Genomic DNA, 14437 nt, shown 5'->3' with positions numbered 1-14437 from the left:
TAATCAGTTGTAAATCCTCAAAGAATGCCACGCATTGGTGTTGAAATATGTGTGGCCATGTCTTTAAGCAATAGTTTGCCTGTTCAGACCCCTACTACTCTATAAACCTTTCATTCATTATTTAAAGGATTCACTGTGTAGGTGAGCATTCTAATTCTAACACACCTCCATGCTATCAGGGACAACAGTAAATAATGCTTTAGTTCAGAACTATACTCTGATGGGTGCTCATGTGAATCTGAAGAGAGAGAGAGGTGATACTAACCAGTTGTTATGAGTGAGCTATGGGAACCATCAGTAAATTCCAGAAACCTTTTTTAAGTGTCAAGCCAGCCTTCCTAATCTCCCAGATTTACTGGGTACCTCTCATCAGGTCTAGGACAGAGATCAGGTTTTACTGCTATGATTTTGCATTTAAGTATGAAATTAAGATTAACCCTAACATCTTCTCCACAGTTTGATAGAATTTAGGATTCTTGACATTGTATTTCTGTAGTTTCCCAATATTGCTACTGCTAACAAAGCCCTTTTATTATTCAAACTATTGGATTTGGATCATTCTCATTAAGAACATTTTGTCTTGAAGCACCTGGGTGGCTCAGTTAAGCATCTGACTCTTGATTTCAGCTCAGGTCATGATCTCGGGGTCTTGGGATCAGGCTCCACACTCAGCGGGGAGTCTGCTTGAGATTCTCTGCCCCACCACTGCTCGCTGTCTCTCAAATAAATAAATAAATAAAATTTTTTTTTAAAAAGAAGATTTTGTTTTAAGCAAATATTACTATGCTATGAGTGCACAGGCTTTTTTTTCCTGTCCCTATGGGCAGTACTAATTTGATTGGAATAAGAGGATATCCCAAAAGCATGTCAATGTGCTTCTCATTAACCTCAAAAATCGAATTGACTATTCTTTTTGCAGTGAAAAAGAAGCTGATATTAGTTGCCCTCACCTGTAGAGGAGAATTATTTGTGGGTTGTTTTTTTTTAAGATTTATTTATTTATTTTAAAGAGGGGCGGGGGAAGGGCGCCTGGGTGGCTCAGTTGGTTAAGCGACTGCCTTCGGCTCAGGTCATGATCCTGGAGTCCCGGGATGGAGTCCTGCATCGGGCTCCCTGCTCAGCAGGGAGTCTGCTTCTCCCTCTGACCCTCCCCCCTCTCATGTGCTCTCTCTCTCTCTCATTCTCTCAAATAAATAAATAAAATCTTTAAAAAAAATAAAGAGGGACGGGGGCAGAAGGAGAGAGAGAATTAGAGGAGAAATATTTGTAGTATCTATTATTTAAATTAATCTCAGCACCTGTGATGCATAATTTTGGTACTATTTTTATTTTCAGTTTATTTCTTACCACTTATTAAGGCTCTCATCAGTTCCTAATGTTTATTCTCCTCCCTTAAAGTTGTAACACTGTGACCTCAGTCATTGTATAAATGCTACTATGTTCTGATCTCAAGAGGAGAATTGAACAATAGGTGTTGGGTTCCAAGGAAATGGCTTTCTCAAACTTAAACAAAAGCTTCACAGTCTAGCAATAGGACACTCATGATAGCAATGCATGATAAAATGTATTGTTGTAATAGAATCTTTTTAAATGAATACCTTTAGAGAAATCACAGAACCTATCTGCAAGATGCAAAAGATGATTTAAATTGGCTTTAAATATAGAAGGAAAGGATAATGCATTCCTTCCTCACTCTTATTATGTGTGTTAGTTTGCTTTAATAAAATGGTTTAGAAGTTTAAATGGGCTTCCTTTACTTGGCCAGAATTTATACTTGTCTAAAGATAAGAAGAATTTAAAGGTAATTGCTCCTTAATAGTAGAACAAGAAGAAATATAAAAAGCTCAAGAACAATTTAGCTTTGCTCTTCCCACATACAGTGCATTAAGAATATAATTAACCTCTTTCATTTTAGACAGAGAGGTACTCAAAAAAACATTTGGAGTATTATCAGCCAAGACTACCAATCATAATTTTTATGGGTCATCTACAGTGAACATAGCTGTTGTCAAGAGTGTATCTTGGAAATTATTTTCATCACATAGTAACAGTCATGGCCAAATAACTTATTCATAAATTGATATGATAATCTAATCTAGCTTTTCTAAAATACAGCAAAGAATCATAAAGTAAGCAAAAAGGGTCTCAGAGTAGCCAAAAATAGATGTTACAAAGTACACCCACTAACACTTCACAGCAGACCCTCTAAGAGCCTTATCAAATTATGAGCCATAAAGTTAGAAAAATCTGGGTTCAAATCTTTGTTTCCCCACCTAGTAGCTAAGAGATTTGGACCAAATTTCTTAATCTCTCTGAGTCTCAGTTTCCTCACATATGATAATTGTCACCTCATGGGATTGTTGTGAGAGTTAAAATGAAATAATGGACATAATGCATAGATGTTTCTTTAAAAATAGTAACTTCTATTATTATTATCATTCTGACAGTATAACTATTACTACTACTCTCTGGTTCCCAAACCTAAAGCTAGCTTTTTTTTTTTTCTTTTTTAAGAGAGGGAGTGTGGGGAGGGGCAGAGGGAGAGAGAGAATCTTAAGCAGGCTCCATGCCCAGCACAGAGTCCAACAAGGGGCTCAATCTCACAACCCTGAGATCATGACCTGAGCTGACATCATGACCTGAGTCAAAATCAAAGCTGCTTAACTGACTGAGCCACCCAGGCGCCCCCTAAAGCCAGTTTTAAGGGCCAAGATGACGGAGTCTAACATTAAGGGGAGCTACAGAAAAAAACTAGGGGGAAAAAAAGAAAAGAAGCACAGTGTGTGGTGTGGAGTTATGGTTTATAGGTAAAAACAATACATAATATACCCTTGTGACCCAACATCACTGTAGTATAGCAGAGTAGAATAAGTTAATAATGATGGGGGTTCCTGGGAGGTTCAGTCAGGTAAGCCTCTGACTCTTGATTTTGGTCCAGGCCATGATCTTGGGGTTGTGAAATTGCGCCCCACCTCAGGCTTACATGCTGGATGTGGAGTCTGCTTAAGATTCTCTCTCTCCCTCTCCCTTTGCCCACCCCCCACCCATTTTCTCTCTAAAAAAAAAAAAAAAAAAAACACCAAAAAACTTAATGATGGTTTTAAGTCATCAAAAAAAGAGTTAATGTTCATCGTATTATTGCAAAAGGTAATGAGTGGTCCATTTTTGAAAGACAAGCTGCAAAAATAATAAAAACAATATAGGCACTTAAAAAGATAATTTTTCAACTACATGGAAATTTTATCATTCCCTAGGGATTCTGTAATGCTCAAGTTTCATTAATATAATGAAATTTTTAGCTGGAAGTTCATATAAAACATAGTCAATAGAAAAAAAATCACTATTCTTGACTGCCCACCTACTCTGTGCCACTCACACTCATCCCTTCCCACACCCCCTCCATTATAAGGATTCATGTTAGATAAGATTCATGTCAGAATCTTGAGGAAGTATAATTGGAAAATATTTTAAATTACTGTTGCTTTAATTTTGTTCTAGTCATGGTATTTTATTTTGACATTTCAAAAAATTCCCTTATAGGAGGCCATTTTTATGTTTATTGCTGAGTATAGCTTTAAAGGGTTGAAGACTACTCAGGTTGAACAGCAGGCATTTATCTGATAGACATGTATTACCAGCTAGTCTTCTGATAATAAGAATGATTGTTGTAAATCTCCAGCAAAAATAATATGGACATTATTAACTAGAGGGGTGGAGAAACTCCAGGATTTGAGTTACATTTCTCTGGCACTAGCAGGTAGGAGGGGGGAAAAAGCAAGCTGCAGAAAACCAAGAAGTTTGGTTACTTGAAAACGGAAGATACCAAAAACATATTAATTTAAATGCTCTTGAAACTTCATGGTATAAAGGTTTAAGGAAGAGTCAACAGAAAAAAAAAAAGTATTTTTATAGGATAAATATTCTATATGAAGAGCCACATAGCGAGAAAGCTGGAGTACTTAATTTACTTGTCATATTACTTAGCAGTCACTAACAACGTCTTTTATTCTCTAGCCTGCCAACAACATTTGCGACTTTGGATATTGATGGTGTAAGAAAAATAATCTTTGCACTACCAGGTAAGAATAATTGAAATAGTTTCTTTTGCTTTTTCTGGAAAAATGATCAAAATCTTTTTGAATCCCTAATAGAGCACTTGATTTGGAATCTGAAAGACCTGGGCTCATAAAGCATGACCTTGGACAAATCACTTAACCTCTTCAAAGCTATTTCTTCATCTGTAAAATGGACCTAAAATCTACTTTGTACAATTGGTGTAAAGGTCAAATTAGATAGTATCTTTCAAAGCATATTCCAAACCCTAAGATGATAATCAAATGTTAGCTGTCACTAAATCTTTCTGGGGTACCTGCTTTTCCTTATAGAAAATCGGTCAAAGGTAGTAGTCTAATCACCTCCCATAGTACCAGTATTGTGTTCAAAGTTCGAAAGGGCCTTGAATCAACCATGCAAGTAAATGCTATAACAAAAAAATACAAAGCTGCCTTGGTCCTTGCCAGATTTGGACTGGGGCCAGGAGATGGGGGGCAATACAGAAGGAGGGACTACTAGTGCTGGTGCTTCTCAGCCAAACCCCAGCCATCATCAGTCTGACCACATCACTGTCCTCATGCTTGCTCCCATGTGAGCAGAAACTCTTATGTTCAAATTGTAGAAAAAGCAAAGTAGTTCCACTTATAAAGACTTTCAGTTTCAATTTTTATTGATGTTTGCCTTGCAGTTAAAGGCATGCTTTTAAAGTCATTACCAATCTTGATAAATTCTAAAGCAGTTTAGGAGTTTTGTATGTCTACTTGTTATTTTTTCAGCTTTTGAAATTATGCTCTGATCTGTAGCAGTGTCCCATTCTCTATTTCTTGGCACAGATTCCTTCAGAAAGTAACCTGCTTATTCCTTTCAGGAGCACAAATCTTGTGGCTTTGGGATATTTATCTGCTTTTTATATTAACTAAATCTCAAAATAGAGTATAAAGAAACGAAGGTAGCAGAAAATTTTGAAAAGCATTTTTTTGAGTTTTGAATGTTGAAAGCATTTTTAAAGCTCCTATGTATAAGCATAAAAGAGATTAGATTTCTATCCTATAGGAAATTTTAAGAGAGAAGACAGGTAAGTAAAGTAGTCCTCAAAATGTGTCTATGGAACTCCTTGGGGCCTTTATTAGGGCCTTTAACATATGTATAGTTAGATACTCTGAAAAAAAATGTGATCCTCTTCCTGGCTTCATTTTGCCTACAAAAGACTGTTTACTTTGTCTTCAGAAGATATGACTTGACCTACAGACAAAGAATGTTACAGTGGGAGCCTATTTTGCCATTACTTTTAAACTTGATCTGCCAAAAAGTGATAATTAAATAACCTATTTTCAAATTGCTACTTTCACTTGCAATTTTCTCTGCCCAGCCTGAATGAACCAAAAGAGGGCAGCAACAACCCAGATGTTCAGATTGTGGAACCAGTAAAGTGATTCCTTTTAAAAGGATTTTAAAATTCATCATTATATTTCTGCTTTCCTGAAGGGTACACATTTAAAGCCATTATTAATCTTGATAACTTTTAAAGCAGTTTAAAAGATTTATGTATCTACTTGCAATTTTTTTAACTTTTAAAATTACTATAATAACATATTCACTATAAAAACATTAGAAAATACAGGTAAACATTAAGAAATATCATCCATAATCCCTTCCCCCAGCACAAAATAACTACTATTTGCAATTGCTTGCAATTCATTTTTAATAGAATAATTTTATAAGGCAATAGCATTATAGGAATGCCGGTAATCATTGCTAAACAATAGCTTTTTTTGTTTTGTTTTTTGCTTTTCCAGAAAAATTTTCATCTATGTATTTTGAGACAAGAGAAAAGCAATTAATTTTCATTAAGAGTCTGCTGTGCTGTTGAACTTGTTTTTCTATTGAAATCATTATTACTCATCACTTTTTACAACTTAAAAAAAAATCTATTCTTAACTACTTTTGTAGGTAGAAGAAAATTAAAGGTATGGTTTTAGCTAATAATAGGCTAAACTAACCATTGCCTTTTACTTTGATAATGCAATTAACAGCACATAGCCAGGCCAAGGGAATCTAAAAATCTACTAGTCCGTCTCCCACCCCCAGTGTATACATACATGTTCAACAGCACTGTATAAAAGTATTAGTATTAATAAAATTTGAATTTTAGACCCAGGAGGGATATTGAGAATCATATAGTCTAAACCTTTCATTTTGTAGAAGAGTAAAACTAGATTCAGAAAGATTTGGAACTCACCCTGAACAAAAAAGCGTTGCTCAGTTTGTTTAGTTAACAATACCACACAAGAAACTAAATCTGTGATTCTCAGCACAGTCATTTTTTTCATAGCCTACCTTTCCTTCCTTCAAAGTGCATGACAGTCCCAGCCCACATGACACTTTCTTCTTGGAAAGGTACAACTGAATTCCTCAAATTTTTCTTATAACTTTTTAAGATTTATTTATTTATTTGAGAGAGAGAAAGAGCAGGGGCCAGGGAGGGGCAGAGGGAGAGGGAGAGAGAGTCTCAAGCAGACTCCACACTGAGCACACAGCCAGATGTGGGGCTCGATCCCACAACCCTGAGATCACAACCTGAGCCAAAACAAAGAGTCAGACGCTTAACCGATTGCACCACCCAGGCACTCCAAATTTTTCTTATAACTTTAAAAGAACTTGGTATTTCTATTAGTCTGCTAAGACTGCCATAACAGAATATCACAGACCAAATGGCTTAAACAACAGAAATTTATTTTTTCACAGTTCTGGAGACTGAAAGTCTAAGACCAAGATGCCAGCAGAGCTGGTTTCTGTTGAGTCTTTCTTCCTGGCTTGAATATGGCCACCTTCTCACTGTGTCCTCACATAGCTTTTCTTCTATGTACATGCGCTCCTGGTGTTTCTCCCTCTTTTTACACAGACACCAGTCTCATTGGATTGGGACCTCACCCTTATGACCTCATTTAACTTTGATTACCCCTTTAAAGGCCCTAGTATCTACAGTTTATATTGGGTGCTACACTTCAACATATGAATTTGTAGGGGACACAATTCAGTCCATAACAGTATTCATCTTCAAGTCCTTTGCATCGTAAATCATTTAGGGTTTTTTTTAATATAAAGAAATTTCTGGATGAAGGAGATTATGGATACATTTCTTTATGCTTAACCTATTTTCTAAATGTTTTTGTCCTGAGCATGTATTACTATGGCAATTTTAAAACATCTTAAAAATAGCAAGTAGAATCTGCTTTAAAATTTATCAAGATTGGTAATGGCTTTCAATGTATAGTTCTCAGGAAAGTGGAAATAAATGGTGTAAACAGCTTCTGGGAATCAGAAGTTTCTGCATTTCACTGGTAGACCTAATGTTTACACCCTCTGTGGCCTTTGGTTGATTGTAGCTCTATTCTGGAGTCCTTTGGGATTTAGAAGAGGAAGATTAGTGGTTAGTCTCCTCACTCTTTATGATGAATGAAGGTATAGACAGTCAGAATTATTTGGCAAATTTTTATATGTATACTATAAATAACTGTTTGGTTGACTTTCAGGGAATCCTGTGTCAGCCGTGGTCACCTGCAATCTCTTTGTTGTGCCTGCACTGAGAAAGATGCAGGGCATCTTGGATCCTCGGCCAACCATCATCAAAGCCAGGGTAATGGTATCTAAATGACCAAGAACCAAAACTGAAGCCTAATAACAATTAAGGATATGATTTCCCAATTGCCCAAAACAAACATCTAAAATTTTATATCGTTTTGAGGGAAAATGTAGTTATGTTCTCCCCTTCATGATAGAAAATGGAGGGGAAAAGCGTCCCTTTTACTCCCAGCCCACATTATTCCACTACTTCTAAAGTAATCATTTTCTCCAGCCAGAATCCATATGAAAGTGGATATGTAATGATAAAATGGTAGATAGAATGAGGCTAGCACTACACTAAAACTAAACCTATACAGAAGGAAGGACAAGAATTCCCTTTCCCCTGTGCAAGCTCACACAGGACAGCACTGCTGTCTGCTCACTTTTTCTGGGACCTTACTCATAAATTTTAAATAGTCCAGAAAAAGACAATCAATGGACTAGAAAACAAGTGAATCAGGAGGAAAGGGTGAGCACATTGTGTGGAAAAGGAGAACTAAGGCTGAGGAATTATGCTTATAGGAAAAGTCACCTAGAAATTAGAGTCCCCTTCTCCACCAACACTAACTTCAATTTGATTTACTACTGCTACTTAGCTGATTATGTAACACACTTTCTGTATAACTAATGAACAATTTTCTTGGCAATATAACCTACAGTATCAAGCCATTGCTTTTTTTCAAAGCTTGATTGAGATACACATGATATACAAAAAAATTGCACCTATTTAATGTGAACATTTTGATGAAATTGGACATATGCATATGCCCATATCATCACCACAGTCAAAGTAGTAAACATAGCCAATGCCTCCATAAATTTTCCTGTGTTATTTTGTGGTTTTGTTTGGTTTTTTATGTGTTTGTTTTGTGGTATGAACACTTAACATGAGAACTATCCTCTTAACATATTTTAAGGGCAGAATACCATGGTGTCTACTATAGGTCCTATGTTGTACAAAGGATCTCTAGAACTCATTCACCTTGCAGAAGAGAAAATTTATACCCATTGAGCAACAACTCCCCAATGCCCCCCCTCAGCCTCTGACAATCACCATTCTCTTATATGCTTCTATGACTGACTATTTTAGATACCTCATAAAATTGGAATCATGCAGTATTTATCCTTCTGTGACTGGTTTATTTCACTTAGCATAATATACTCTAGGTTTATCCATGTTGCCACAAATGGTAGGATATTTTTCTTTTAAAGCTGAATAATATTTCATTGTATGAAAATAGCACATTCTCCTTCTCCATTCATCTATCAATGAACATTTGAGTTGTTTACGTATCTTGGCTATTGTGAATAATGCTACATGGGGGCATAGATATCTCTTTGAAATCCTGATTTCAGTTCTTTAAAATATATACCCAGAAATAGAATTGCTCTATTATATGTTCTCTTTTTAATTTGAGGGGAAACCTCATACTGTTTCCCCCAAGCAGTAGTGGCTGAACCATTCTACATTCCTACCAACATTATATAAGTATTTCAGTTTCTCTACATCCTTGCAATACTTATCTTTTGTGTGTTTTTTTAATAATAGCTATCCTAACAGTTGTGAGATGGTATCTCATTGTGGTTTTGATCTGCATTTCCCTGAGATTAGTGATGTTGAGCGCTCTTTCATATACCTAGTGACCATTTGTATATCTTCTTTAGAGAAATGTCTATTCAACTCCTTTGCCCATTTTTAAATCAGGTTATTTGTCTTTTTGCTATTGCATTGTAAGAGACTCATATATTTTGGATATAGACCCCTTATCAGATAGATAGTTTGAAATATTTTCTCCCATTCCCTTGGTTCCCTTTTCACACTGTTGTTTCCATTGCTGTGCAGAAGCTTTTTAGTTTGATGTAGTTCCACTTGTCTATTTTTTATTTTGTTGCTTGTGCTTTTGGTGTCAAATCTTAGAAATCATTGCCAAGACCAATATCAAAAAGCTTTTCCTGTATATTTTCTTCTAGTTTTACTGTTTCAGGTTTTACATAGAAGTCCTTAATCCATTTTGAGTTGATTTTTGTGTATTGTGTAAAAAAAGGAGTCCCAATTTAATCTTTTGCATGAATATATCCATTTTTTTCAAATCCCTAAACTGTTACATTTCAAGAGCTTAGAAATAAATTCAGATGACAGAATGCTATGATTACTTGACAGGAAGAACACAAGGCATAGAAGAGGAAGAAGAAATATTAATAAAATATTACTGTGAGAATATATAGGATAAAACATTAAGAAAATCTAGGCTTCAGATATTCTTAACATTGACCTTTTAAATACTGAGATTTTGTAGACTAGTATATGGAGAGATACCCTCCTTTTCTTAGAAGTTTAGTAAAAGTTTGACTAGATATTTCTGAAAACAAATTATTTTGGGTTTTTGTTTCAATAATCATAGCAGTGGTCTTATTTTAAATTTAATGGAAAAAGAAGAAAAAATCTATCAATGAACAAAAAGTATTCTGATCAAATCAGAAGGTCGGAGTTATAAAGCTTAGACATCTAAACCAGTAATATGAATTTGCTCACTATTTTCATATTTGCTAAATTTAGGAAATAAGAAAAATCCACATTGTTATAAGAGAGAAAAAGAGGACTTCTCTTTGACTTTGCAGAGTTCTTATGAATCTTTTTGTTTATTTCTCATTTTAACATTCACCATCTTTTCTTTAAAACTGACATTGTGGGAGCTATCCTTACTGACAACAGTAATTACAGAGCAGTATCCTTGGTACATTGCTCACACTGCTGCTCATTCCTGTCAACTCATGAAATTGACAGTTGGTCTAAGAATCAGTCAGACTCCTTTCTCCCACAGAGCAGTGTCACAGGGACTGTCAGAATGGGTCATCAGGGTGTTTGGCTGTTTACTTCTTTTGTTTTTAACTCTTAAAGTCCTCCCCACACCTTTCCTGACATAACTGCCACTTTTAGAACATAACTTTATTCACTTTCTTGAAACAAGGGAAAGCCTATTCTCTCAATTTTCTGACCAGCCAATACGCAGCTTACAGACACCACTGATTACTGTTCTCCAAAATGGTGCCGTAATCACAGCCTCTCCCAATCCTTACTGCTTTCGGGAAGTGAGATGGTTGTTAAATGCTGGTGTCAGTAACTCACAGTGCTGGATTTGATGCAGCTGGCCTATGGTTAGGGCAATGCTGCGTTCTTTTAAAAGGTCAGCACACACAAAAAAATGTCATCCTTTTATATCGATGCGTTCTGACAAACATCAATTTAGAATAAACACTTGCCCTATGTCCTTGGTCAGTTATGGTTGAAGTTGAAATACTTCTGGTTTTCAGTAGACAATCAGAGACATCATCTTAATTCACTGAATTATTAACCTAATGTTTCTACAAAAGGATATCCTTTTGTGTTTCCTTAATATCCCACCAAAGTACCCTCTACTGCCCCTTGTTGTCAACTTTTTTCTCTAGAAACATACCTAAGATAACTCCTATTAGTATTAATAGCCCACCTCAGGTAGTGATTAAGAGAAGGCAAAGGGAAAATATTTTCATCTCCCATGGGATCAGGTCAGCATGTCCTGGAGAGTGTGGGCATGTTGAACTCTACTGGACTACTCTAATTTGTCCATCTTACCTCTTCTCTTCAGATTACTGACCTCATGGTATAAGAACATGGTGAATGCTTTCTGTCTGATGTCACAAACAGTAAAATACAAAGCATTTTAACAAAATGCTTATTTTGTTCGAAAATTGCTAAGGCGTCTGGGTGGCTCAGTCAGTTAAGCGTCTGCCTTTGGCTCAGGTCATGATCCCAGAGTCCTGGGATCAAGCCCTGCATCAGGCTCCCTGCTCAGTGGGGAGCCTGCTTCTCCCTCTCCTGCTCCCCCTGCTTGTGCTCTCTCTCTCTCTTTCTCTGTCAAATAAATAAATAAAATCTTTTTTAAAAAAGAAAATTGCAACTGTAGAGAGAAAAGATATTTGCAACTGTAGAGAGAAATGTTTATTGTGACAAGATCAGTCATTGATCATCAAAAGATACGGTGGTGGAAAAAAAAGATATTATTGGATGCCCGTTATATGAGAATATTATGGCCTGTGGATTAAAAAACAGATATTGAAAATTATAGAACTGTCCATGATCTATAAGAAATGTAAATCAGTTTTAACTTATTAGGAAATGAAAAATATAACTAGGTTATAAGCATTTTAGAAAAGTTAATTTGAAACTGATCCATGTGCAGAGATTTTAAAGTTACATGATAAATTCTAGACACATGATTTACAGGGCAAATAAACTCAAGGATTTCTCTGGAAGACTAATGAAATCAGTGCCTCATAACTTCATAGCACTTATCAAAAAAGTTAGTGTAAAGCTGCCATAACCACTCTTTGGAAGCTTTGACCAGACTGGAGCAAAGTCCAGGCCTCCATGACCAACCAGGGCCTTGAGCATGTTATTTTGGGCCCTCACCCAGTAGAATCCCCATGGGTTATCTGTTTTCTCACAAACTCTCTTCTCCGATCTATGCAGTCTTGAGTCCCAACCTATTCCCCTGAATCTTCTGGAGCTTTCACTTTTTCCTCATTACTGCCATCAAACCTTCCAAAGACATTCAGATCTTTGGCAAGTGAATCATAGTCTACCTCTCTACCTCACCTCTTACCATCAGTTGCTTTATTTCCACAATTCTAAATACCTTTATTTCTACTTCAGCAACTCACACATACATCCCTTTTCAATATCCTGAAGTACTCGATCTCAAAATCACCACCTCTGGCATACAATTTAGGGACAAGGGCAAGTTAGCTCTCCATAGATATGAAAAGGTGTAAACACTCCTTTTACCTCTACCCCTTTCCATCAGTCCTTAAGCCCCACAGGCTTTGTCACTTCCCTCATCCAACCTAAATCCTATGGTGTAGCATGTCAAGCATGTCAACTTTGTTTTGCCCCTTCCTTCCACAATAGCCCACTCTAAAAATCCACAAACTTGGATCAATCCTCCCTTCTTTATCCTTCACTTTTATTTCTAGGCCACAACTAGAGAAGAGTCTACAGCTGTTCACGTTATCACTTCCAATTTACATACCTCAGCAGGGACCCAGATTCCCCTTGTGATCCCTTTATATCCTATGGATCAACTTCTTCCAATAGTTACTACAGCCTTCCAAATCTTCACCATTCTCCTAAAGCTGCCTCCACCATCCATATCCCCTGACTTATGTAACCAAATAAGCCTGGCTTTGAATGATGGCTCCAACATTTACTAGATTATAACCCTTGACTTGTTTAACGATTTCCCTTCTTCTAATCTTGCCTCCTCCTAAACCCCTATTCTAACTCTAATCATGTAAGCATCTCCAGCTAAAATGCTTCCATCTTCCCATGACCCCAGGATTAAATCCAAACTTCTCACATGAACAAAGGAGGCCCTTCATCCCAAGGCCTTTTTTTCCTTTCCACCTTCATCTGCATCTCATCCTGCACTCTCACCATATTAAATGTATTACTGCTTCCAGAATGGATATGAGATCTCCTGCCTGTGCCTGTGATTATTCCCTTTTCTAGAAGGTTCTTCCCCAACCACCACCATTTCCTTTCTCAGCTTTCAAGATTCCTAGTCATAAGACTCAGATATCGCATCCCCTTGAAGCCTTTCTCAATGTCCCTAAGAACGGTTGATTACTTAGCTTCTTTGTGCCCTTTTAATACCATATTAACAGCTCAGGGATGACATTATTGCCCTGTATTTGCAATTAATTATTTACTCTGAGAATTCTTTAAGATCACTTCTCTATAAGATGGGCAGGACAAAAAGGAAGAACAAAATATTCTCTTTTTTTTAGTTAATAAATTTTATTTTTTAGATTTAGGTTCACTGCAAAATTAAGTGGAAAGTACAGAGAGTTCCCATATACCCCCTGTCCTCACACATGCACAACTTCTCCCACTATTGACATCTGCACCAAAGTGGTACATTAGTTACAACTGATGAGCCTACACTGATACATTATCACCACTCAAGGTTACCAAGGGTTCCCTTTTGGTGTTGTATATTCTGAGGGTCTTGACACATGTATAATTATGTGTATGTACCATTGTCTTGTCATACAGAGTAGTTTCACTGCCCTAAAACCTGTCTGTGCCCTGCCTATTCATCCCTCCCTCCATGCTGACCCTGGATCTTTGTACTATCTCCATAGTTTTATCTTTCCCAGAATTATGTAGCCTTTTCAGATTGACTCCTTTCCCTTAGCAATATGCATTTAAGTTTCTTCCATATCTTTTAATGGATTCATAGCTCATTTTTTCTAGTGCTAAATAATATTCATTGTCTGGGTATACCACCATTTATTTATCCATCCACCTATGGAGGGATACCTTGATTACTTCCAGGTTTTGACAATTATGGATAAAGCTGCTACAAACCCATGTGCAGGTTTTTGTGTGGACATAAATTTTCGAATTAGTTGGGTAAATAGCAAGGAGCACAGTTGCTAAATTGTATGGTAAGGGTATGTTTAATTTGGTAAGAAACTACCAAACAGTCTTCCAAAGTGGCTGTACGATTTTGCATTCCCACCAGGAATTCCTCCACATCAGGATTTGGTGTGGGCAGAGTTTTGCATTTTAGCCTTTGGTAGGTGGGTAATGATATATCATTGTTTTAGTTTGCAATTCCCTAATGACATATGATGTTGAATATCTTTTAATATGCTTACTTGCCATCTCTATATCTTCCTTAATGAGTTATCTGTTGAGGTCTTTCACCCATTTTTT

The 14437-nt window shown here is 36.5% G+C and overlaps 1 protein-coding gene across 5 annotated transcripts in view; it reads left to right on the top strand.

Moving 5' to 3' along the window:
• GPHN (gephyrin) overlaps window positions 1–14437 on the top strand; it is a 626508-nt gene that overhangs the window by 607402 nt on the left and 4669 nt on the right. For all 5 annotated transcript variants that reach the window (XM_034992943.1, XM_034992941.1, XM_034992938.1 and 2 more), the window contains 2 exons: window positions 4015–4079; window positions 7587–7690. In XM_034992943.1, coding sequence (XP_034848834.1) covers window positions 4015–4079; window positions 7587–7690 — 169 coding nt within the window. The remainder of the gene's footprint in view (window positions 1–4014; window positions 4080–7586; window positions 7691–14437) is intronic.

The sequence above is a fragment of the Mirounga leonina genome, unplaced genomic scaffold (assembly GCF_011800145.1).
Source record: "Mirounga leonina isolate KUSES-001 unplaced genomic scaffold, KU_Mleo_1.0 Mir_82, whole genome shotgun sequence".
NCBI lineage: Eukaryota > Metazoa > Chordata > Mammalia > Carnivora > Phocidae > Mirounga > Mirounga leonina.
This window is presented reverse-complemented; position numbering and strand designations above follow the sequence as displayed.